This window comes from Tachysurus vachellii, chromosome 22, assembly GCF_030014155.1.
Source record: "Tachysurus vachellii isolate PV-2020 chromosome 22, HZAU_Pvac_v1, whole genome shotgun sequence".
NCBI classification, from domain to species: Eukaryota; Metazoa; Chordata; class Actinopteri; order Siluriformes; family Bagridae; genus Tachysurus; species Tachysurus vachellii.
Window position 1 is genome coordinate 1,770,001 of NC_083481.1, and position 27,500 is coordinate 1,797,500.

At 42.0% G+C, this 27,500-nt stretch overlaps 1 protein-coding gene across 3 annotated transcripts in view; it reads right to left on the reverse strand.

The window, feature by feature from the left end:
- Positions 1-27,500, reverse strand: part of pax7a (paired box 7a) — a 52,184-nt gene that overhangs the window by 13,774 nt on the left and 10,910 nt on the right. For all 3 annotated transcript variants that reach the window (XM_060857887.1, XM_060857886.1, XM_060857885.1), the window contains exons 5-7: positions 15,083-15,282; positions 5,036-5,201; positions 4,758-4,954 (exon numbers count right to left, since the gene is read on the reverse strand). In XM_060857887.1, coding sequence (XP_060713870.1) covers positions 4,758-4,954; positions 5,036-5,201; positions 15,083-15,282 — 563 coding nt within the window. The remainder of the gene's footprint in view (positions 1-4,757; positions 4,955-5,035; positions 5,202-15,082; positions 15,283-27,500) is intronic.

Consider the following 27,500-nt stretch of genomic DNA (forward strand, 5'->3'; position numbering starts at 1 on the left):
GTGTGTGTGTGTGTGTGTGCGTGCTCATTTATATGCAGGAGAAACAGAGGTCTTGTCGAAAGTCAGTGAGGAACACAGAAGATGGAAGCTGGAAGAAAGTGAGCTCATTATATGATGCGTGTGAAGCATAGAGCTGCAGCGAGGCCGAGGAGGGAAACGATTCAGTCCGAGTCTCTCGCGTCTCTCACGTCTCTCGTCCCTTATCTCAGTCTGACAGTTGTGGAGAGCCAGAGAGCGGCAACAGTGAGAGCGGTGAGAGCGGGCAGCACGGGCACACACAGGCCCGGGGACAAGGATCAAAGCGAGGAGTGTGAGGAGTGTGTGCATTGAGGCTTCCTCACTCTCACTCTCCACCCTGACTCACTCACACACACACACACGTCCAGACATTTCTCTTCTCTCATTACAGAAATCCTCAAGGTGTTGGTGTCAATTAGGACTGAAACAATCCAAAGACTTCGACTAATGAACGACTGCAATGAATGAACCAATCACGCTGATTTGTGCTGTAACTTTTGTGCTCTGTCACTTTTAAAATATTAATTTATTAAATATTCCTCCCTATCTATGTCAACAGAATCAAATTAACACCACAACTCTCTCTCTCTCTCTCTCTCTCTCTCTCTCTCTCACACACACACACACACACACACACACACATATATTATATATGTAAAAACGTCTGTGTATCTTCTCGTGATTACATCTACTGTAATATTTCTGTGCATGACATCATGGTTGTTATTAAGGGTCTCGAAGCGTCTCTGCTGAACACCACACAGTGACACGTCCTCTATACTGTAGCAAAGAAAGGAAGGTTAAAAAAACATGAACAGCCACATCGTTTTCCTTGTTATTATCCTGACCAGAGCTTTCCCTAGTGACCGCTGTCCATTTTCTCCTTCCCTTCTTCCAGCACCTGCTGTGCTCCAAAGTGAAAAAGGGCCTAAAAAAAATCCATACCACCTCTGGCCTGGTCAAGCATGAGCTTAATGGATCTCATTTTGACACGGCGGCGCTGCGACTTCAACCCCCTGACTTCCTGCGAGTGGCGGCGAGGACGAGCGACGGCCGGGGAGCAGCGATGAGTTTTTTGCCGGTCGTAATGAGAAAATGTAGTGTGTCTGTGTGGGTTATGGGATTGTAAAGGTGACTGCGACGGCTGTCCTGAGATCAGCAGGGATCCATTACCGCAAGCCACTCGGCCACCGCAACCTATTTGCCAGGAGTGATAACATTTTGGTCCATTTCTACCAGCCATAAGGAGAAATAGCTTGTCTCCACCGAGCAGATGTTCAATATACTGAGGCAGTGCTTTATATCTACGAAAGGGAAGAGCTTATTTATTTATTTATTCATTTATTTATTTATTTATTTCTTTTTCTTTGCAGAGAGAACTTGGGAAAGGATATTAAATGTATATTTAATAATTTACAATCATTTTCGGAGAAGAGTTTTCACTTTTTCTTATTTTACTGTCCTCCAGTTTTACTGTGTCCATGTTGATGATTGGACGTCTCTGTCAAGTCTCACGCCACAGTGCTGTACAATTCTGTGTAAGGTTATGAACAGAAGGAAAAACACACTGAAATGAATTAAATTATGAGTCCTGACTCATTTTAGATCAGACTCACAGACAGACTCTTTACACTGAGTGAAAATGTCCCATCAGACCGTCTCAATTCCATCGGTGGACTGGAAGGTCAGTGTACTGAGAAAAAGTGTTAAGCTCACTATAACATAACCTCACAACTCTTTATCAGTGTATTTTAAAGAATCTTTACATTTCTTTCTGTTTTTAAAAAAAATCTCAGGACTCCAGAGACTTTTTACCCCGGTGTCATTTCTCCTAAGGAATGTTCATGGGCTGAATGAAGCAAACGACCCATTAATCGGAATCTCTGCTGGAATGCCAGGAATCTCCTTGCTGTCTTTAAGTTTTTAGCCAGATTGAGGTTTAGTGCCGTGTGTGAGAATCGGTGCTGAAAGGACGGATGTGGAGTTCAGCAGTAAGTGACTGCAGCAGATGCTGGAGTGCGGTAGGGATTCCTGCACTCACACTCGCTCTGAGGTTTCGTGTGAAAGTGCTGGCAGTCACAGAGTACAGAATCTAAGCTGAGGCTGAACTCTGGCTCTGCTGTCAGGCCGGACATATATCTCCAGCCCAATGAGAGGCTGATGGCTCTAGCACATGGCCCAGAGAGACGGACAGAGAGAGAGAGAAAGAGAGAACAACAGAAACTGACTTTCACAAAATGGACAAACATTTCGACGTGTCAGGCGTTATTAGGATTGACAAAGTACTGTTTTTTTTCCCTAAAACTGCATAATTCCATAATTATCATGCACCAAAATTATGAACTGTTTTACCTCTAAATTGCCTAAATGTATTTTCCAAACGGGGGCACGGTGTCTTATTGGTTATCACGTTCGCATTACACCTCCAGGGTTGGGGGCACGGTTCCCACTTCCACCTTGTGTGTGTGGAGTTTGCATGTTCTCCCCGTGCCTCGGGGGTTTCCTCCGGGTACTCCGGTTTCCTCCCACGGTCCAAAGACATGCATGGTAGGTTGATTGGCATCTCTGGAAAATTGTCCGTAGTGTGTGATTGTGTGAGTGAATGAGAGTGTGTGTGTGTGCCCTGCGATGGGTTGGCACTCCGTCCAGGGTGTATCCTGCCTTGATGCCCGATGACGCCTGAGATATGCACAGGCTCCCCGTGACCCGAGGTAGTTCGGATAAGCGGTAGAAGATGAGAGAGTGAGTGAGTGAGAGTATTTTCCAAACAGATTTTTTCCCCTAAATGCCATACTTTTACAAAATTGTTAAAAAGCTACTGTAGCCTCGTCACAAAAATCATTTCTCCTTCAAAAGCTGCAAAATTCTAACACAGAGCATTAAAGTAGGAAACGTTTATCGGGGAATTCTGAGAAGCCGATTCTGTAGCCGGTTTTACAGCAACACATTAACTGTGTGCTGTGGCTTTTACGCAGGTTGAGCAGGAGAGCATTAGCGTTTAAAACCTCTGTGCTGTGATTAACAATCACACACACGGCGAGGAGCCCGTGTTATCCTTCTGCTACGGAAAAGCTCTTTTTTTGTCATCAAATCCTTCATTCTTTCTTCTCAGGGGAAAAAAAGGAGAGAGAGAGAGAGAGAGAGAGAGAGAGAGAGAGAGAGAGAGAGAGAGCAGTAACAAGAGAGCGAAACAGAGAGAGAGAGAGAGAAAGTGACTGAGTGAGAGAGAGTGAGAGAGAGAGAGAGAAAGTGAGTGAGTGAGAGAGAGAGAGAGAGAGAGAGAGAGAAAGAGAGAGAAAGAGCTAATACCACGAAATGTTCCCCAATCTGCTTTCAAAAAAGAATGAGAGCGAGAAAAAACTCTCAATAAAACATGTGAGCGAGGGGTAATTGTGAACAAATGCAGCATTAAAATTCATTTTCAACTCTTTACACACCATTTCAATCTTATTTTCTGCTTGTTAGCCACATCTTGTTGGTGAGGGTCAGCAGGACTGCCCAGTATTGATGGGTAATTGTGTATAATTCACTCTTCACTCGTGTCAATACACATCATTTTTCATCTCTCTCTCTCTCTCTCTCTCTCTCTCTCTCTCTTTCTCTCTCACTGCACACGTGTATACAAACGCACGCCAGTCGAAGGCCAATCTAATGACACTTATTGACTCAGACTGAAGCTTCACTGCTCTGTACAATCCAATCATACGGACAGGAAGAAGAAACACACCAAACACAAAGAAACACACCAAAGTTGTGTGAGAGAGAGAGAGAGAGAGAGAGAGAGAGAGAGAGAGAGAGAGAGAGAGAGAGAGAGAGAGAGAGTGAGTGAATGCCTTGAATGCCCACTCTTTTTTGTGACGTTTAATTGAGCTTTAGTGCAGAATGAGACAGGTTCTACACCCTGCTCTTAATCCTGGGTTCTTGTCGTTCTAAACCCTGCTCTTAATCCAGTGAAGAGGAATATTTAACACATAGAATGCAGAAACAGGTTTTTTTCCCCCGGGGTGAATAAACACCGCTCTGAAGCATTTACAGTGTTAACACCACAACATGGTGCCAAACGTGTTTAGCAACAGACATCCAATCGGAAACTGAACAGCGCTTCAGACTCAGGACGTAGCTGAACGACACCGAACAAAAGCGGCTCAGTAGATAGAGTCGGGGGGGAAAAACACTGAACATCACAGAAGTATGCAAAAATAAATTAGCCTGGTTAAAAACCCAACAAACTTAAATAGATGAGAAACCTGTGACAGATAACAGAAGCTGCTCGGGTACAAAGTGACAGACCTGCAGCTGCACTACAGACAGAGCTGCTGTTCCAGATAATGAATCAACACCTTCTGACCAATCAGGATCCTTAAGTACTTAAGTGTGCTGTGGTGTAGATTATTTAAATTAAGCCATGATGTTTGAGACAATTTTTTTCAAACGCCTTGTTAAAACTAAATGAAAAAAGAAACTCTTTATTCGGTATTAATAAAAATAAATCTATGAATTAATACATTAAATCTCCGGTTTGTGATGTTTAAAAGTGTTTCTTCACCTGGCCCACGAATCGGATCCATTACTCATTTCTTCCCATTTTCTTAAACACAGTTTCAACAAAGGGACAGATGGATGTCGATGTTGGTGAAAAGTCTGATTGATGTCAAATCACGTTTTAAACCGGCCCTTAATACAAACCGCAGCTTTAACATTGCTCCAACACTGAAGAACGTGATTTAATGTCTTCTGACCTGTGGGGAGAGCCCGTTGCTGACCGGGTTCATGTGGTTGCTCGAAGCCGACGGAGTCATGAAGGTTTCCGAGTAGCTGGAGAAGGTGTGGCGATTGGACGAGAGGCCGTACGCGGAGCTACTGTCGGCTGAGAGCCCACCCTGGTGCATGGAGGAAGGTGGGAGAGGCTGAGGACGATGCAACGTGCTGCTGCCGTCTACTATGCAAACACATACAGTATTAGAACAAGAACAAACCGACGAACTGAAGGAAGAACGTCATCATGATTGGTTCTTACCCTGGGAGAGGGTGGTACTAGGATAGGTGGTCTCTGGGAGCTGATAGGTTGGCAGAGTTGGCATTCCAGTTGGAGGAAACCCTCCAGGTAACAGGTGGTTAAACGCTGCCAGCTGATTAGCTCCTGCTTGTTTGCGCCATCTGGCTCGTCGGTTACTAAACCAAACCTGAGGGGAAAAGCAGAAGACGAGGAAAATAAATTAGTAATAATGTTTAGTAATAATGTTCGGATAACACAAATGACTGATGAGGGTGAGCTAAAAGTTTATTCTTTTAACAAGCCATCTCATTTATTTGCTAATCAGACCAGAGAGGGAAAATGACAATGAAAAAAAAAACAGAAATGTTAGAAAATATTTCAAAGCAGCTGCTCAGTTCGATCCGCTAAAACACTTTTCTGCGCTAGTAACCGTTTGCCATGGCACAAATAAATCCAAATGTTCATTCTATTCAGAATTAATAACCCCAAATATTTACTGCCCAGACGTAAGCGCTAACACAGCAGGGATGATTGAGTGCGTGTCCCTGTGGGGATGAGTGTTTTATCACACAGCGAGGCCCCTGTTGTTCTTGCTAAATGGCTGAAGCTGTGTTCTGTGTAAACAAGCCTCCCCGAGCTGCCGTTTAGAGTTTCGAAGACGTCCAGGACGATGTGCTACGAAGACGTTCTCGCCAAAAAAGAAATAAATATGCCGGTGCGAGGCTCTGCCATCGACCGACTTGTCTTTCTTCTACGTAAACCATTGTCACTGTCATCGCAGTACAAAATAAGCTCCCACAGAAGCGACTCTAGACGCTCTGTGGTGATTTACACATTGTAAAAAAGACTTCTGCTTCAGCAAAACATGAATATAATTAGCGGACGTGAAAAGGCTCGGCCCGTACAGACGGCAACCTGTTCCATTTCACCAGGACAAGGCCGGGGCCCCGTGTGCGCCAAAGGTTGAACGACATTGATCTATGCCTCGCACTGGCAATTCATCCGCGCTTAATACACTGTCAGCGCAGTTCATCTACTGTTGTGTTTCAAATGGCCCGCTCTATTGTGAGGCAGGATGAAAGAACGGGACAAAGAACTCTCAATACAGCGAACTGAACACTGGCCACAAAGAAGGGGCGTCCCTTTTTAAACAGGCCTTTAAGAGTTCCACTTTCATGGTATGCACACAAGGACACACTCTATTCGGAGGCGGTGGAACCGCAGACACACTCGACAAAACACACATGCACAGACACACACCCACTCCCACACACCCACACACTCACACACGCACACCCCTTTCTTACCCGATGCCCCCACCTTTTCCCAAAGTGGTATTTATATTGTCTGTGTGCAAAACTGTCAGGTCGCTAGCAGCTAGCGTCTCATTCAAATCGGCTTCAATGGATCTTTAGCGTTTGATTCGACCAAAGATGACTCTTACCCATCTGTCAAGTGTTCGAATCAAACCCCCTTTTTTTTTCTTTAGTGTTTAGTCTCAGTAAGTGACGCCCACCCTTCCCCCACATTCAGTCTCTAAAGCTCATGAGGGGGGCCTTTAACTCGGACTCGAGCCTTAATCCATGCCACATCGGCGGTGAAAAAAGCAGCGAAAGTCGGCCTCATGTCACCGACTGGCTCCATTAAGGTGCGCTGGAGCGGTGGCTGGGCTTCAACAGATCTCCTACTGGGGTTGGATAAACAGGTCTCCAGGCGCCAAGGCACAGGAACAAGGATGCACCACTTCCTTTCCTTAAATGACTATGAAATAGTAGAAGTGTCACATGACCTTTGACCCCAGGGACCCTACTCTTGACCCTGCCGCTCTTTTAACTCCACAGCAATTGTTTGCCTTCTTCGTCTAACGCGGTGTGATGTCATGCTTCTGAGCTGAAGCTTAAACTGCTTTTAGGTGACCTTAAATAAGAAGGTTGTGGTTTAAAAAAAAAAACTGTTACTTTAGTCTGACTTTCTGTTAAAACAGAAGATTATCTGCTCAGGATCCTGCACTAGACGTGGACACGATTCTATAATCACAACAAAATCCTGAACCTTTTGAATTAAGAGTATGATCACTGAAGTGTGTCATTTAACTCAAATTCGCTCGAGTTCAATTCGCTGAACTCTGAGATCAGCATCTGCCTTCAAATATGCAAACGCTAAAGACATGAGGAAATCACTAAAAGCCTCTAAACACAACTGTGTGGGTGTGTGTGTGTGTGTGTGTGTGTGTGTGTGTGTGTGTGTGTGTGTGTGTGTGTGTGTGTGTGTGTGTGAGTGTGTGTGTGTGAGACGATGCCGACTGGGTCCAGGCCACACCAGCTGCAGTTCTCAGCTGGATTTTAGACTGTGCTCTGGAACATCATCACAAAGTCACCTTGGACAGTCCCAGTTTTCCCTCCATCCCACAATCCAGACTAATTCCTCCACAGAGACTCGTCTCATCCTTCATAAGCGTTTCCTGACTTCTGAGACTGATGAGCTGCTGCCTTATGAAGGACGGCGTTCACGTTCTGAGATCCTGCACATGAGAACAGCTCACAGTGACGGCAACAGGAAAATCCTCTGCCTTCATCAGGTCTGACACAGAAGAACTGTCGTCTGGATTCCCAGTTTATACTGCAGCAGCTGCAAAAAAATGACTGACTGGAAAATATAAACTGTATTTTTTAGCAAAGTTTACTGTTAATATTTTCACTGGCCAGATTTACAAACGTTTCCTAATACACACTGTTAATAATCAGCCATAAATTACCAAACTCATTGAAGGCATGGCTGATTTACATTTCGACACGCCCATAAAAAACTGACAAAAACCTCATGTACTAAACTTTCCCATAATGCAGCTCAGTCACTGCAGCTACCAAAGACACAACTAACGCTATCTATTTTTACAAGGTGCCAATACTTTTTGTCCTAACTGACCGGCTAGTCGAATTTGTCTTTCAAGCTCCATAATAAGAAATAATCAACCGGTATTTATAAAATCGCAGTAACTCGTCAGAGGTTAGATTTCTATATCGGTCGAGGTTCGTGCTGGGATACAAACAATTCACCTGAAATAACTGACAGTGAATCAGTTAATTACAAATAAATTAATTTGCGATCCTCAGTGAAGTTTCACGAGATGTTAACAGCACAGAATTTTAACATTCTTTGAAGGTTTGCAGGGGTCACGGTGGCTTAGTGGTTAGCACGTTAGCCTCACAACTCCAGGGTTGGGGGTTCGATTCCCACCTCCACCTTGTGTGTGTGGAGTTTGCATGTTCTCCCCGTGCCTCGGGGGTTTCCTCCGGGTACTCCGGTTTCCTCCCCCGGTCCAAAGACATGCATGGTAGGTTGATTGGCATCTCTGGAAAACTGTCCGTAGTGTGTGATTGCGTGAGTGAATGAGAGTGTGTGTGCCCTGTGATGGGTTGGCACTCCGTCCAGGGTGTATCCTGCCTTGATGCCCGATGACGCCTGACGCCTTGATGCCCGATGGCTCCCCGTGACCCGAGGTATTTCGGATAAGCGGTAGAAGATGAATGAATGAAGGTTTGCATTACGGAAATGATTAAACGCTAGAGCGAGCATCGTGTGAAACTGCCTGCCAATGCGTACTATGTATTGCGTATGTTATGTCATGTGACATGTGCAGCCAATCAGCAGCCAGTTTGCTGTGCCTCTAGCCCCAAAAACAAGAACCATTAGTTTGTCTGCTGATCCTGACCAGGTACGAGACACTCTTTAGCTAGAATCTATTTTTATACTTCTACTTTCTCATGCCAGAATATTTTTTCTACACTTTGTGGGTTACAGTGACACACACACACACTCACACACACACACAGAGCGGCACTATGCTAATTAATGTAGCTGTGAGTGCGAAACGCAGGGAGGATGCAGAGGGATTAACGTGATAAGTATCAGAGAATACAGAGCAAGTGAAAGCAAGTCATTTAAATTCTAATAATAAGAAAGTGTTCGAACATTCACACAGATGCACTGCAACAAATTTGCTCGTCTGCAATCTGCACCAAATCCTATTTATTCTTTTATAGAACATAAGCTGAGACTCGGAGGAGCGCGGGGCTTGCCTGTCGGGCTGGGTGGGATTTCTGTGCAAGAAACTTACTGTAATAAATCCTGGACGCATCTCAATATGGCTATTACACATAGCGGATCACGCTAATACTAGCACGTCGTGCTGAATTTCTTCTTTTCCCTTTGTTAATGCTTTTAGTACAAGCAATAAAATTGTCCTCTCTGGAGCTGCTAGCATAAAGACTCGATGCTAGCATGACTCCCTGTTCTAACTTCTTGCCAAATTGATTTGTACGCTTCGTAAAAAGGCGATGCTTATAGCTTATTAGATTCGACCGATGATAGCATCATGCGCTATGTTTATTAGTCCTAAAATAAGAATCTGTGTGACGAAAGCTGAGCAGCTAACTTGAGTGAAAATACGTCAGTGCAAATTAAATGAGAAAGCAATGAAAAAAGTGCTGATTTACACTGAGCAGGAAGTTCATCTTCTGCTCCTTGCCTTTTGTCTACATCTTTACGTCTAGCTAATGTTTCAAAGCCGAAGCAACAAGCTTCTCTTTCTCTCTCTCTCTCTCTCTCTCTCTTTCTGTGTGAAAGAGAGAGAGAGATCAGCCGTCAGATCTCCAGCTCAGCGACGGGGGGGCAGAAGGTGATGCTCAGAGAGACCGGACAGACGTCATGCCAGCATGGAACTGATACGGATCCGATCCTGCAATCTATCAACCGGGGCGATAAAACTGCAGCGGGGGCTTCTGATGAAGATGGATGGGACGAGGAGCCTCGTGAGACGGGTCTGGAAGCGGATCTGACACCAAAGATTGTGCTCCGTGGTGAACACATTGATCTAGGGTTATCACAGATGTCAGATCTCATTGCTTTTGGTGTTTAAGAGGAGATGTTTAACAGCTCAGAGTTTGTGGGGCATTAAGGACCAAGCTTTACATTGTTTGGAAGTTGTGTTAGCAGCAGTCCGCATGCTAGCAGCCTGACTAGCTGTCAGGAGGACTTTATATGTATTCTATTACAATTCCTGTAGGTCATGATGTTATTCCATATACTGTATGTAGTGATACTATTAACACTAATCTTAATAATAAAAAAAACAACCTTCCTTATTTTCAGAGAAGTAGATTTTTTGGTCTACACTATTAACTTATGTTAAGTATTGATTGTCTTTGTCACGTATCACTCCACACTGGAGCAAAAAACAAAACGGATATTTTCCACACAGATATTTGTATCTTCAGAGTAAATGCTGATATCAAACCCATTTCTGCTCTCTGAGCTGCTGCAAGTGTTCATCTAAAAATGTATTTTTATTTATTTATCTTCAACACTAAATTTCAGTGAAGATTATCAAGAAAGGGAAAAACACACGTCTAAAACACACCGAAAGAACAACAGACTCATGGCCAGAAAAGCATTCATTTGTTTACACAATATATATATATATATACATATATAATCCTAGAATCCTATAATAGTGAACTAGAACGTCTGTGTACTGGGAGGAAAGGTTAAATATAAATAAACTGATCTGTGTTTAGCTCACATACAAAAGCGCTTGTGTGACATTTACATGTAAAGTAGAGTATTTCTTGGAAATAATTCCCAGTTTTAACTAACCAGAGGCTTTTCTCATAGTAACAAGATATTTTCTAATAATAACGGGATCCATATCACGTAATAACGAGATGCTCTTGGGTTTCTGCGTAGCAGTAGTGAGATTTATCTTGTCGGAAACGGGGCTTGTGTCTCGAGGTGTTAAGCAGGGATTGTTTATTAATTACTGATCTAATTATATCGAGAGTAGCGTAATGTCCACAGATCTGATCTTCAGCATCAGCACGTGCTTGAGAATGGTCAAGGAGGTGAACAAGAGCCTGCAGGAGGCACGGCTGTAATGTGCACTGAGCCTGGAGCAGATGATGGAGTGGTGGTGACGCCTCTTCCTCACCCCACGGCCGTTAACTTCAGCCCAGATAAACTGACATCTGCTGGATGGGTCTCCACAGCTGAAGAGGAGCAGGTCAGTGGAGCCGCCAAATGATCTTGGGAAATTTTGGTTCTTGGTGCCTTCCAGAAACACTACAGGAACGGTCAATGGACACACCAAAGCGCTCGGATTACGGTTGCCAGAGTGACGTTTTTTACACTAAGGTCAATCCATCATCATCAATCATTCGATCATTTTCCACCGCTTATCCGAACTACCTCGGGTCACAGGGAGCCTGTGCCTATCTCAGGCGTCATCGGGCATCAAGGCAGGATACACCCTGGACAGAGTGCCAACCCATCACAGGGCACACACACACTCTCATTCACTCACGCACTCACACACTACGGACAATTTTCCAGAGATGCCAATCAACCTACCATGCATGTCTTTGGACCGGGGGAGGAAACCGGAGTACCCGGAGGAAACCCCCGAGGCACGGGGAGAACATGCAAACTCCACACACACAAGGCGGAGGCGGGAATCGAACCCCCAACCCTGGAGGTGTGAGGCAAACGTGCTAACCACTAAGCCACCGTGCCCCCCTAAGGTCAATCCATTTTATCTTTTATTTTGTGTTAGTTTAATAATAGTGCACAGCCACCGAGAAGCAAACAAGTCGAGAAGAAGAAGAGGAAGCAAACAATGGGTCCTTGTAATAGCAGATATCGTATCTGTGGTCTGCTATCCATCATGTTCAGTTTCTGCTTTGTGTATTTTTGAGCAGAATTAAGTGCAACTCTGTAAATCTGGACTTGCACAAGCGTCTCTTTGGGTGTGTACACATGACTTCTTTCTGATGTCAATCCAATAAAGCAGCAGAAATGAGGTCTTTGTGATGACTTCAGGAGACCAAATCTAACTCAGTGACAAAACCACACATGACACGAGGAAAAGAAAAAAACATGAAGTCCAGAACGAACCCCGGTCGAGGATTGTGCTTTTGCCCAGACTGCGGATGAACAACACTCATGACTGATGGCTATTATTTACTTCGGTTAATCACAGCATCTTTCTCATGGTGACCTTTTTAAAAAAAATTGAGTTTGAAATGACCTTTGGAGATTTTCAAAGTGTCTCAAAATTAGATTAGGAGGAGAAAACTTCATTAACAAATTATACACCAGTGACACAAATTCCTCGGCTCTTCACATGACATCGTTATGCTGATCATTATCAGCAGCTCTGGAGAAGGAGGTAAAATCTTTAGAACCATTTTCCCAGTTTCAGTATGAGATCCAAGTAGAACCCATAATTATCCAACGACCGAAAAAAGTACTAAGAGCTAAATGTTAATCTCCTGGCAAAATAATGCCAGCAAGTTGGAGCTTCACGTGTACTCAGCACACACTCTTAAGCCCTATTCGGACGGGATTAGTTTTACGTGGGGACGTGGAGTAATGCAATTTTACCTCAGGACGTCTGTAATATTAATTGGCCAATTCGCACGGGACAAGACATCTCAGTAAAACTAACAGAAGTGGGAGGGGTAACTCGCTTTACGCTCCACAGTAACCTCCTTGTTGTCGTGTGCGTATGACGTTGCTTCCTGTTATCACGTGCGCAAACAGACAACATGGCGCCTCCATGCTTGCAAAACGCGCCAAAAACTACTTTTAAACAGGAAATGACGGAATTTTACCGTACGTATATTTACAGCAGGTCTATTCGGACGGGATTAGTATTACCTGAGGTCATTTTTCCGGACCTTTTTACAGAAGGTAAAAGTCGCCGTAATCTTTACTGACATTGTCCGTAATGATTACAGAGATGGCACATTCGGACGGGACTAAAATCACAGAGAAGCTCTGGTAATAATTACTTTACCCCCACGTCCCCATGTAAAACTAATCCTGTCCGAATAGGGACAAAAGGGTTCTTCAAAGGTAACTTGCATAATTGCAGGGTCCAGTAAGGGTTCCACTTTTCCGTAGAGTTCTACTGGTTCCCACGGAAGGACAACCAAACATCCCAGAAGGGTTCTATAATCCATTTCTCAACTCTATTCAGTAGACGTTCTATGTTCTATCGTTTCTCTATCAGAAAGATCAGAAATTGCGATATGCCAAGAACCCGCAATAATCCATAAACATCTCACTCATATGTTCATTCTCAACACCTACTAACCAATCAGAATCCAGAATTCAACAGCTCCGCCTAATTATAACGCTGTTTAAAGCACGAGCTAAAGAATATCTCGCGCTGGAGAGCATCGTGTTCAATCGGTTCTACGTCTAGTACATCTTACTGGATTTTCCCATAATTCAAAATCACAGGAACAAAGCTGTCTATGTGAATTATGTTTTTTTTTCTGCACAGGCTGTAGTGTTTACTGCATCAGCACGTCTTCGGTCAGATTATAACAGATGTCCTGGATAAATCCGTTGTCGATATACCTCGGTCCCTGAGCACGTATTTGTCTAGAAGGACATCTTCAAGTGTCAAATAATGTGAAAAACAAGCGTAGGATAATTCTTTGTGTCCTCCCACAAGCGCACAAGCTTCCATGTCCACATGCATCCTTCAGACATATGTGAAATCCGTTACTGTGTTTCTTCTACAGGGAGCCAGAGCACAGGGAGCAAGGGTCCACCAAGGGCAAAGAGAGTGAGGGATAAAGGAAAGAAAGAAAAGGCTGAGCAAGAACACCTCTTTTTTCCCCCTTTATTTTTATAAGCCCTTGATTGATTAATGTTGTTGTGGGGCACAGAGCAGAGTCTCCTGAGAGTGGGAGCGATCTCTGATACGTCGAGGTTTTTACAAGCGGCCCGCTGTCTTTTAAGTGCTGGGAGGAGATGGAAAGCCTAGAGGAGAGATGAGAAACTCATCAGGAATGTGTTTTGTCTCACTTTCTCCTCTTCTTGTCTGTCCTTTTACCCCCCTCTCATCCTCTCAGAGACAGCAGCTGCTGCTATAACTCTACTGTATTTGCTTTTCGCTCCTCCATAAAATCCACAGGGTGGCAAAAAGCTGTCAAGAACCATCTCACTGTCTCGGCTGTGATGTAATAAATGGGCGAATAACCTCATGACTCAATGCTCCGAGTTTTCTGACAATGCTGGACATCTGACAAAGACGTTTCCAGACGGTCAACACAGCTAGGCTTGTGCAGATAAATATATACTGTACCACACCTGCAGATAATAAACCGAGAGCAAACGAAACTTTGTGCTAATATTCGCCTTTAGAATTCATCCCAATAACATCATTAAATACTTCACTAATCTCTCACGTTTACTCAGTAAGGAAGTCGATTTCGTCTCCGCTATCATTCTGCTGAAGATCCTGAGATGAGCTGATGGAGGGAAACTTCAGAATCGTTGTTTTCCCATCAGAAAGAGTCCAAACTTTTTAGGGGCTGAAAAGCCTTTAATTATTCAATTAGCCTTAGAAGAACAGGAACCTGCTGATTTGTGGATCGCAGTGTTTGTGTGTGTGCATGTGTGTGCATGTGTGTTTATGTGTGTTTGTTTATGTGTGTATATGTGTGTTTGTTTGTGTGTGTTTGTGTGAGTTTGTGTGTGTGTGTGTTTGTGTGCATGTGTTTGTGCGCATGTGTGTTTGTTTGTGTATGTGTGTATGTGTGTCTTGTGTGTATGTACGTGTGTTTCTGTATTTGTGTGAGTTTGTATATGTGTTTGTGTATGTGTGTGTGCGCGTGTGTGTTTGGGTGTGTGTATGTGTGTTCGTGTGAGTTTGTGTGTGTGTTTGTGTGCATGTGTTTGTGCGCCTTTGTGTGTGTGTATATGTGTGTGCGTGTGTATATGTGTGTTTGTGTGCATGTGTTTGTGCGCATGTGTGTTTGTGTGTGTGTGTGTATATGTGTGTTTATGTGTATATACGTGTGTTTCTGTGTTTGTGTGAGTTTGTATATGTGTTTTTGTATGTTTGTGTGTGCGCGTGTGTTTGGGTGTGTGTATATGTTTGTTTATGTGTATATATACGTGTGTTTCTGTGTTTGTGTGAGTTTATATATGTGTTCGTGCATGCGTGTTTCGGTGTGTGTGTATGTGTGTTTGCGTGTGTTTGTGTGTGTGTCTAACCTGTACGCGAGCCTCGGTGAGCTTGGTCCTCTGAGCGAGCTCCTCTCGTGTGTAGATGTCAGGGTAGTGTGTCCTCTCGAAGGCCTTCTCCAGCTCCTCCAGCTGCTCAGCGGTGAATGTGGTGCGACTGCGTCTCTGTTTCCTCTTCAGAGGCAGGTCTGGCTCCGACTCCACGTCCGAACCCTCGTCCGTGCGGTGACCTGCGGTTAAATAAAATGATTTTAGAAACGAAAAAAATGCAGAAATAATTAACCTGTATAATAATAATAATAATAATAATAATAATTATTATTATTATTATTATTATTTCCCTATTAGTATTTGATCGTCTCTGTCAGTGCTCGAGTCATCATGAGTCACATAATCGTCTATCGATCCATTTTGTCTGTTGTTTTAAAACAGACACTTCATGATGTGCTGTTAGAGTAAAACAATACAAAGCTGTGAACAGATGATGTGGTTTTATTCCTCTGACCCCACAGCAATTTTTCAGCGATTACAATCATGATCACACACTGTACTTTTTGTCCATTTGTAGTTACATTTTCTGTCTTTTGTTCGCTGGCCTCATTTTCTCTCGTAAAGTAAACAGAATGCGTAAGTAAGTGTAAAAACCTCTTTGTCCTAAAGAGCTGACACAGAAGACGGCTTCCATAAATGTCTCCTTACAGAAAACATTAACAGTTTTTTGTTTTTATTTATTTATTTTTTTTAACAGAGCACCTGATGTTCTTGTGAATGATCTGTTACTATAGAAACAACAAAACAAGAGCATTAATGCTCCTTTTAGAGAAAACTAACCAACACCTTCTGACCAATCGGGATCCACGATTCGGCAGCGCTGTATCTTGTTTTCAAGATGATGGAGAACCCAGAACCTTTTATGAAATAAATCTTCTAGAGACATTCATCATTTTTCCCCATAAAGCTAACGAATAACGCTGTGAGATAAACAGCCCAGTACATGCAGCAATTTATGCAGGAATATGGACGTGTATACAAAATGGAAACACAATAAACACAAAAAAATATCTGAAATAAAAAACGCTGGGGTAAAGCCGAGGGAGTGCAATCACAGCAGTATTAATGTTGTGTTATCTTCACACGAGCCCAGGCTGCACTTCGTACCGGTTTTATTCATGTGTGGAGTCTTCAGAAGTATAATCCTGCCACTGAGCTCCGGAGGCCTGGGGACAGCGCTGGGAGGGTTATGGTAATCTGCACAGGACACCTTGCCATTCGGCGTCTCTCTCTTTCTCTCCACAGCGGCCCGAGGCTAGCCGCTCACAGGCAAGCGCTTCAAATAAGTACGTTTGATACTCTATTACTTCTGAGCCATTGAATTCCCTCACCACTCTTTGTGGTTTGGAGCTGCGGTTCAAAACATATTACATCAAATTGTACATTTAGCCTCTTTTTTTTTTCTGTGCTTCCGTCAAACCAGAGTTCAGATTTCGCTTCCGTTACGTCTCAAACAGAGTGTTTTTATCTGCCAAAATTGCATCACACTGCATTTCTGTTTGCATATTTACAGAGGTGGGTGCAAGTTAATGACAGAAAACGTTCACGTCGGTTTTTCTGGCGAGTGCAAGAACATAGACAGACGTGTTGCTCCGGGTTCTGTGGTCTTGCATCATCGCTAAGTGAAAAAAAATGTTAAAAAAAAGATTGAAAGAAAGAGATGGATAGGACGAGAGCACCTTCCCCCGCAACACCACAGCTGCGACAGGAGATGGCAAAGCTTCTTTTCAGAGTGTTTGTGTGTGTGTGTGTGTGTGTGTGTGTGTGTGTGTGTGTGTGTGTGTGTGTCCTGCAAGGCTTCCAGCAGCCTGGACCACTTTATAGCAGCTTTCTTCTCTCTCAGCTCTCAGTTCAGCACTCATCATCCCCCAGTTCCCCAGCATCTGCCAGGAGCTGCATCACTGTGCCAACTGTGTCTGTCTGTCTGTCTGTCTGTCTGTCTGTCTGTCTGTCTGTCCGTCCGTCTGTCTGTCTGTCTGTGCATGTGTAAGCATGTTTTGGACATGCACCAGATTTCAAAACGAGAAAAAAAAAACTGTTAATAAAAAAAGAACAACCAAAAAACTGGCTGGGTCTCAATTCCAGCTCCGGAGTTTAATTAAGCAAGGAATTATGGGATTATATGGAGACTATCATTACAGGCCACTTGAGGAGTCTTCCCCGAACGTCTTTTTTTTGTCTCCCCGATCCGAGGCTCGACGATTCTCAACGGATTACACGCGGCCGCAGGACATGAGTCCGCATTCATTAAATCAATTCTTGCGTCTTCCCATCTTTTAATAAAGATTGATTTTTCCAGTGCACTCCAGCAAAAATACCCTTGAACATACAAACGTGGATGTGTACATATCTGGGAATATCCCTTTGTTGGTTTTCATGAGAATGTGGCACAGAGGGGGTTTTTTTTGGCCGTTAAGGCACCATGACAACACTTGAACTCACTGCAATGGGCCATAGATCACTTGCCAAAGTCACCTCGACCCCCTGTGTGTGTGTGTGTGAGGGGGGGGGGGGGGGGGAGTGGTGGCTATTTGCTGCTGTGGTATTTTTTGCTCTACATCTTTCCACTTCTTTTCACGCAGGGCTCTGCCTACAAACGTTCAGGTGTCTGTGTGTTCAGAATATTTACAAGATACTCAAAAAAGTTTTTGCCTTCAAACATTCCTCTTTAGTCTGCTGTCCATACTGTAATGTCAGCTCTGTTTTTTCGTTGCCTGACCCTGACTGCCCCGGATGTGAATCAGTGATTACAAAGCAGGCTCAGATCCAGATCAGTGTTAATGCTTGATGTTCTGTAATATCCCTCCGTCATTTTATTCCTTTATGTTCTTTATGGCTGTTTTCCTGTTTTTCACAGGAAACAGAATTACAATTAGAATTATACAGAATTATTTATCTCAAGCTGAATTGTCCTGGAGTGCCATTTTTTTCATATGTAGATCCACGGTTTTGTAGACGGACCGTACAAATTTTAATCTACTTTTTTTTAAACGTCCACGGCTCAGAAGGAAATTTCAGAAGAACAGACAAAATATTCTGTACCAGTGATTAAAACCAGTGATTTAAAAGAAAGATCCTGCATGCAGTCTAGTGGTGTGGATTTCCAAAGCTTTGAGAAGTTCATATACACGCCCAGGACTGAAGGTCAACAGCCGCCTCCATGACAAAGAGCAAAAGATTATGGTAATGAAACAGACGCTAGCACTGATAGAGGAGAGAGAGAGAGAGAGAGAGAGAGAGAGAGAGAGAGAGAGAGAGAGGCATGTCTATCGCATCAGAATCCTCCGATTGGGATGATGGGTTTTATCACGGGACTGAAGACAGTGATAGTCTCCAGTGGATTATGAAGTAAATTCTATGATGATGTCATACGACACATTTCAGGTGTAATTAAGATTCGCTCTATTTTGTATCTTAAACGAACACATGGGAGGTTTGGGTACATTTGCTAGTTTGCTAGTCATTGTTTACTGCCAGAAGTGATAAAATGTCAGCTAATTATCACCTCCAGTAAAAGTAGAATCCCGGCGGATGATGAGGTCAATGCACAAACACTTCTCCCTGTTTTAAAACAATAAGGTACATCCCGATTAATCCCACACATAATGACTTCGCTGTAATTCCATTTGAAGGTTGTGGGGATATTGATAAACGCCAGCTCACTTATCAAGCAATTAAAGTCTAATTATGTTGCATTCAGTCAGCGCTGCAGCCAGGATGTTCCCCTCCAGGGCCCAATGCCATCTTTAACTAAATATTGACGTGAGGCAGAATTTAATTTGGCTTGAATCAGGTGCAAACCAGATGTCTGGATGAGTTTAAGATTCACGCTTCATTCGACAGCAACTCCTCGTGGAGCAATGAGAGGCGCAGAGAGATAAAGTTGTGCCAAAGACAAAGAAGTGTGTTAGTGAATTGAATATTCTCATTAATTAAGAGAAAGCTTCTCCTGCAGAATCATTTACACTGCTAATGTTCCACGAATTAATTCAAAAGAATCTATTTGGAGATTCAGGAATCATTTGAAATGATTAAATGCAACAGAGAAATACAATCTTTGGTATGTGTCGAAGACGTTTGTGTGTAGGTTTGTATCACTATACAGTGCTATACTACACAGTACATTAGTATACTTACAACTATCGTGTGACATTAGGAGGAAAATCAATATACAATCTTATATGTACAAACTTATTAATATACAAACACGGTGCTCTATATCACACTATACTGTGCTAAACTGCAGTCTACTATACTACACTATACTTCAAAATACTACACTGCACTGTACATGAGTATAGCTAGAACTAGAACCTTTTGATGTTAGGAGGAATACTACATGTCACTACACTTCACTACACTATACTACACTATACTACACTACACTATACTACAATTCACTACACTATACTATACTATACTGCACTATACTACACTATACTACACTTCACTACACTATACTATACTATACTATACTGCACTATACTACACTTCACTATACTGTACTATACTATACACTATACTATACTATACTACACTACACTACACTACACTATAATATACTGTACTGTACTATACTACACTATACTATACTATACTATACTGTACTATACTGTACTATACTATACTATACACTATACTGTACTATACTGTACTATACTATACTATACTATACTATACTACACTACAAAAGATATTAGAAGGAAAGCAAAACAAGAAAAGAAAAAAATCTGTCATGAAGAAACAGATCATCCAGCAGCACGTCTGAAACGAAGGACTAAAAACACAACTGCATTCATTAACTCAAATTTTGCGATTTAAACCTGGATATTCAGTAGCTTTTTAATTTAAAAATCCAAGCACTTACTTCCTACAGAGTCTTTACTTTTGTCAAAATGATAAACCTCAGTAGCCTCGCTGTTCTTTATGACAAACACAATAACTAAGAAAACTTCTAAGCCAGCACGAGGTTTATAAAGGTAGTCCGGTACAGCCGCTGAGCTCCTGTTCAAACTCCTGCACACGTGCTGCCCTGACTCCAGGCAGATGGGATATCCATCACACATCTCCAAACTCCTCCTCTGACCTCCCAGTAGCCTTTTTATTCCCCATCTCTCAGCCCTTCTCTCTCACCCCATCTCTCAAGGGGCTTTTTGCAGCGGCGGTCCTGACTAAATGTGAAGTAATAGAGCCTTGATCAACTCCACCTCACAGCTGGACACTTCATAAAAAGACATTCCAGCGGTGAGGTTCAGGTCCACAGACGAATGCGCAGGGGATAAATGCACACGTCAGGAAAATTGTCTAACCTTTTCTCAGAGGTTACGTATGTATAAAATACTACATGTTAAACCGTTCAGGTCTCATTACACAGCAAATTATCCAGAAAAGAATCATGGCAGCTTTCCATTCAGACTTCAAAATGAGGAATCCACGCCTTCTAAATGAGTCTTTACCTTCAGTTAACAAAAGCAGATGATAACATTTGTGTTCATTATGTAAGGCACAACACTGCTGAAAAATCTAAGGCATTATGCTGTTATAATGCTGTACTGACACTAAAGACTCCATCGATGAATGTCCAATAAATCTCTATGTCCTCGCTGAAAATTTCACCCTATCAACACTTACAGATGTTTTATGATCTGTTCAAATAGAGCATCAACCTTTTCAGTAATTACTTCAGTACTCCAGACATTTAACACATCACCAATTTCTAGCATGTGAAAAATTAACAAGGGAAGTGGCTACAGGGGCAAACACTTTTCCCCCCACACTACTGAACAGAACCTGATACCGCAACGATCAACCTTGATCTCACATTGCATCAGCCACCAGAAATAAATCTAATTTCAGAATTGAGTTTAATACAATTTAACAGCGTCCAAGCTCGAAAAGAGTGTTAAAGATCGATGTTTGGGGGGAAAAAAGACAATTGAATAGGACACTGGAGGTAGAAGCACAGATTTCACCATCACCCAAAATCCTGTGAATTAGTCAGGGATAAATGATGATGAAAGGCTTCCATGACATGGTGAGAGGGCGGTAGAGGCGGCTCGAGCCTCGTCTGCGACGCCTGCCTTTGAATCAGCATTAGCTCGACATTACGGCAAGATTCCATGGAGCCTTATTTTAATACCGTAACCAATGGCCTCGATATCAGCTGTAGCTACCTCGCAAACTACCCAAGACAGAGGGACAAAAAAACAGACGGGGCTTCTTTTTTTTTCTCGCAGTGAGGCATTAGCTCATAATGGCTCATTTTGAAAAGCGTATTAGTTCCAGGATAATTACAAACAGGTCCTCACACATGCTATTTTGCAGGGACGAGACATGAAGCAGCGGATGACACCAGTTGATTGTAAATGACAACCACCACCAGCACCACCACCACCACCACCACCGCCAACACCTCCGTAATTACGGGACCAAAATAACAACGCAAAATTAATCTCTTCCCATCTTTATTTGTTTGGTTTACATGTTTATTTGGTGCCTGCCATTGTGCGACTTCTTGGTGCAGTCACGCTTTTTGTCAGTCACATCAGAATGCCTTCATTACACAAACGGATCCCAAAATCTGATCTGATTTACTATCTCTGACGTCCATCTGCCATCCTGCATATCTCTCTAGCTTGCAGCCTGAATATAAACACAAATCTTTTCCAGATAAACCTCAGATACTGGAGTGCCCATAAAGAAGAAGAAGAAGAAGAAGAAGAAGAAGAAGAAGAAGAAGAAGAAGAAGAACAAGAAGAACAAGAACAAGAACAAGAAGAACAAGAAGAAGATAATAGAATACTGCATCTGTAGAAAGAATTTGTAGCAATATATCTGTACAGAAAGAAAGAAAGAAAGAAAGAAAGAAAGAAAGAAAGAAGAATCCCAACACAACTCTCACTGAGGTTCATCCATCCATTCATTCAACAGATTTTCTGCAGCCCTTAATGCAGCAACTGCTTACAAACACTGACTCAAAGGGCCAGTCATGTTCCTCTCACACCAGTGATTCAGACTAAGTTTAATCCACACTGCACTAAAACGATCGCTGAATCACAGAGTCTTCACCATGTGTGTATTTAAACCGACTCTAAACACTTGTAGGAAGCTTGAGCATTGGTAGGTCACATGACCATAAAATGGATGTAGACTGCACCTGTATTAAAAACAATTACTTCATTTACATTTACCTCATCTGAGATACTGTAGTTTTATCCAAAGGATTTGGAAATGTTAAGTAGAAAGGATTGGGATCAGTTTCTGTGATTGGGTTTTTGGGGAGAACTGGGATCAGTGGAAGGGATTGGGAACACTGGCAGGAGATGGGAACAGTGGCTAGGTTTTGGATTAGTGGCAGGAATTGGATTCCTGGTAGGGATTGATTTTGTTGACAGGGAATGGGAACATTGGCATGGACTGGGATCAGTGACAGTGACTGGAAAGAGTAGCAGGGACTTAAACTCACCACCTTCTGATCAGTAGCCAGAGCCTGTATTCACTGTGTCCCTGGGACTCGGTGACAGTGGAACTATTTTATAGTTCTGAGTTTAAGACCTGGTTTTGTTGGGAAACAGTAAAAAGTATTGAAAAAATTAAAGGAGCTCACAGTTCCAGCAGGATATAACAGAAGGGAGGAAAAGTATGGAATATTTCCAGACAAATGACTGACATGATGGAGTGGGACAGGATTAAAATCCCAGAGATAGATCAGTAAATTTCATTACTTCAGCACTGCTATTAAAAATAATCCTGTCCGAATAGGGCTTTCGTGTATGGCTCTCTCTTCAGGACAGCTGCCTTGAACTATGGACTGAGCCTTGTTGTCAAAACCATTCTCACTCTCATCTATCAGCTTTATCGAATTACCGACGTTCTTGCATTCACAGACGTCGGTATAAAACTCTCATCCATTAGAAATGACAAGAGAGAAAAGAGAAGAAAAAAGTAAAAAGGGGAGTGGAGGGTCTATAATCTTTGGCTCCCACAACAAACAATCAGACCTTTTTCTTTAAAGGAGGTAGAAAAGAGGAGGTTTTAACGGGAGAGAGAGAGAGAGAGAGAGAGAGAGAGAGAGAGAGAGAGAGAGAGAGAGAGAGAATGCGGGTGAGAGAAGCTGCAGAGACACTGCTCTTTTATGGTTCCTGTCATGTGTGTGAAGACGCTGAGCGGTCGGAGGAGAGCGGGCCCGGGGCCTCTCGGCTCCTTTAGCACCGCATAGACGCCGCACACCAGGGGGCCATTACAGCCTGAATAGGGCCCTGACAGGGCCGTGCAGCTTGGTGGGGTATCGATAAACGCTGACATATTGACTCCCTGTGCCCAAGCTCCAGGGGACATGCATGCCTGAATATAAAGTGTGAAGGGTTTCTAGGGTGGGATTATCTCTCCCCAACACCACCACCACCACCTTTCATCCTTAAAATTGTTTGTAAAGCACAATCACATAAAAACGGATTCTTCTGAAATGATGTCCCAAAAGAATCGTACTCCTACAGTATCAAGAAGTCTCAGGTGACAGACCTTGGCAACAGCTAGAATAATACACTACATGTTTCTCCCAGCGGTGTTCATCATGAGGTCAACCACTCTGACACTCACACTACACTTACCAATATAAAGGCTCTCTGTCAGGGTGCGTGGTTCTATGATGGGCCTTTAACATCACTGGAACATTTCCACTGACGGTCCTTTGCGGGGGAAAAAGTTTCTATAGGCTATAAAAATGTTCTTTATGGTGCTAAGTAAAAATAGATTCTTTCGAGAACTATTTACTGAAAGGTTCTTTGAGGAACTAAAATGGTTCTTCTACAGCTACACTGTGAAAAACCTTTTTGGTTTGTCCTTAACTCTTTTTTTAGACAGTAAATGCCAATTTTCTAGTTTCATAAAAAAAAAAATAATAATAATAATAATAAAAGAAAAGAAAAATAAAAGAAATAAAAAAAAGGTTTCCTGATGTTTGTTCCCTGCTAATTAATTAAGAAACACAACAAAGGTCAGAAAAATCCAAATCTAGTGTCTTAAAAAATGCCCTGTATGATGGGATTTTTACACATGGCACCTGAGTTCCAACTGTAACCTTTTAAAAACATTAAAATTAATAAGCTCTTTATTTAAAACCAGGATGCAAGACTTGGGTGGCTCTGAAACACCTCCTAGATCCTGCATGTTTCTGAATGAAAAAACTCACATGACTCACACTAGAAAAACATATTCCTGGTCCTAGTATGTGTGGTGTGTGTGTGTGTGTGTCTGTGTGTGTGTGTGTGTGTGTGTGTGTGTGGCCGAAGGAGGACGGTCAGACGTTAAATGAAAATAATGAAGCTTCCACTTGTGAAGGGGATCAGAAGCATAAAATGGGCGATGTTATGGCCCTAAGTAGCATGCGCTAATGGTGATTTTAAAGCAGCCGAGCATGATGTGAATGAGTCTAATTCATCAGTGTTCAGACTACACGCACGGCTCCAAACTTAATTAGTGTTGCCCATTATGTAGGGCAGTTTTTCTCCATTGTAATGAAATTAGAGAGGAAATTCCTGTTGTCTTTTCCACTGCGGCTCGGTGGTAAACAAGCGGCTCGAAAATAATCCGGGACGCCGCGCCCGACTGTGCCAGCTGTCAGAACTGGCAGGCAGTGAAAATCAGAGGCGACAAAAAGTTCCCAGTTATTTACGGGAGGATCGTACAGGTGTGTGACCTCTGAACGAGGACAGGGGAAGAGGGTCAAGTCCATCATTTTAACATTTTTAATCCTTTCCAGCTGCTAATAGAGCTTAAAAAATAAATACTATACTAATTATTAATATAACTATGAAAATATTAACATATCATGCAATAATAATTATGGTTATTAATGGTTACATTATTATTATTATTATTATTATTATTATTATTATTATAATAATAATAATAATAATAATAATAATAATAATAATAATAATAATAATAATAATAAAATTATTTATTTGCCTGTTGAAAGTTTAAATTTATTTTTATTTATTTTTATTTTTTCAACTTTTTTCCCATTAAAATGCTTTTAAAATGAAATGAGCAAATCTGTGTAACATATTACACAAAAACAACAACAACAACAACAACAACAACAACAACAACAATAATAATAATATAAATACAATTTTATTTTAAAGACAAAATAGAAGCACTCATAAAACACTTGGTTTATGAGCAAAAGATAAGATTTTCACATTTTCAATAAAAACTCAGATTATTATATTTTAAGCAAATAATTTCTAACACTTCTGAAGTTGTTTACTTTAATAAAGCCTAAAAATGCTATCAAAATAATATTTTTAACACTGAAATAGGAGACTGTGACAGAATATTGTGATTTAAGTGCTTTCTTTGCATCTCATGGCTGGAGATGTGTTTTAAATGGATTTTAAGGCATTCCGTTTGCTAAGAAACTTATCCCATTTAAACACCAGAAAGTAAAGAAATATGAACCGCTCATGAGACGCTGCACTGTTTCTGGAGTTATCTGTATTTCACAGTGCTGTACATAACAAAATGGCTTTCAGGGGAGAAGATAAAGGTGTTTCTAATGCATGCTTCTGTACAGTGATGTGTCACAAAACAGAAACGACATCACTCCTGAAGCAGAGTAAAAAAAAACACTTAAGACTTTATGGCTTAATGAGGATGAAAGTAATTAGAAGAAAGAAGAAAGCAATAACATTCACACCCAAAAGGCAACAAATACAAAATAAGACCCCGATGAAAACACTCGACAGGATGCGTGTTTCTCACAAACCCCCTGAAACAAAGAACTCTTCTCTTTCTGTTCGCTTTCTGAGAGCTGTTTCGAGTGTGTAACAAGAAATCAACTCCAATTTAATCGGAATTGCCTCCACTTTAAGATCAAAATATAGCTGGGAGTCACAAAACCCCTTTGGGAATTTATTTCCAATGCTGAGGACCCTCATTCTGTCCAGGAATTACCAGACAGAGACGGAGACGGATTGGAGGAGAAATGGCCTTTAGAGACGTCATTTTCTCTCGTCAAGACCAACACCTAGTTGAAAGTGACAAAGTCACTTTTTCCTTTTCCCCCAGTCTCCTTTCTCCTGTTTGGGAAAAGGTTTTGTCTAATGAAAGGGAAGACGTGCGATCCCGAGGCCATATCGACCCGACAGGAAGCCGATTCTGTCCCATCACACACTTCTGTTCTTAAGGCACTCATTATATGACACAGCCTGCTCTGAGCCCAGCTCATGAGGAACATATCTTTAGCTGAACTCTGAAGTGAGCCAAGCCTAAATTGGATTGCCGATACAGACAGCTCCAGGAGAAGCGGCTTGAGATATTAAAGAAGAAAGCGACAATTGAGAAGAAAGACGAGAGCTCTGATTCTTTAATGGAAGCATTATTGATCTTTTCATCATCTGCTACTTTTAACTTGTTTGTTTAGAGGAGCTTTATCCCTGCTAATAGCTGCTTCTGTGCGTAATCTCCCTCATTTTGGGTCGTCCCTCCACACATCCAACAACCCCTCTAAATCTTTTGTGTGTGTGTGTGTTGGGGTTCTGCTTCTGTGAGACAATTGTGTTGCTAATGTGGACACCTGCCAGAGTGAGGAGAGATAAAATCTCCACACAACACCATCACTTCTTTACCTGATGATGTTTTGTACTTGACCATTTTCACTGGCATCCAGATCGCATGCAGACACAATGGGAAATATTGTATTTTTTTATTTTTATGTTTATAAATGTATAAAACACACTATTTTTGTATCAGTTTGCCTGCACCAGTACACCGATGCACCTATTTACTTTGGCACCAATGTGAGAACATTTATGCTGCCAATAAACTGAACTGAGAGAGAGAGAGAGAGAGAGAGAGAGAGAGAGAGAGAGAGAGACTTTCTTTTTTTTTGACTTTTTCCAATCCTTTATTAGCACAAGTCATGTAAAACAACAAACAGCGTGACTCAACAACTAAATAAATAAATAAATAAATAAATAAGAATATTAAAATAACTCAAATAAATGAGGTAAACTGATAATCATCATCATTATCTTAGCTCTGGTGCAAAGCTTAGTTCTCCTTCAATAACAGCGCATAGAACATTTTTACAACACCACACTGACTGAAACATGTGCAGGTTATTCATGCTTTTATAGAAATTAAAATTCGTCAGTACTCTTGATTTAATAAGTCTGGAGAAGATTACTCGAGACCCCCAGTCTGTATTTTGAGCAAATTTGTTTTTTTGGCTCAGGTATATTGCCATTTTTTGCCTGACCAAAGACAGAGTTGATCGGTTGGCACCTGAACCGGTCTCTCCTGACGTATTTAAAACCAAGAATAAAACACTGAAAAGTCAAATCAACATTAAAAGACCTTAAGAGAGAGAGAGAGAGAGAGAGAGAGAGAG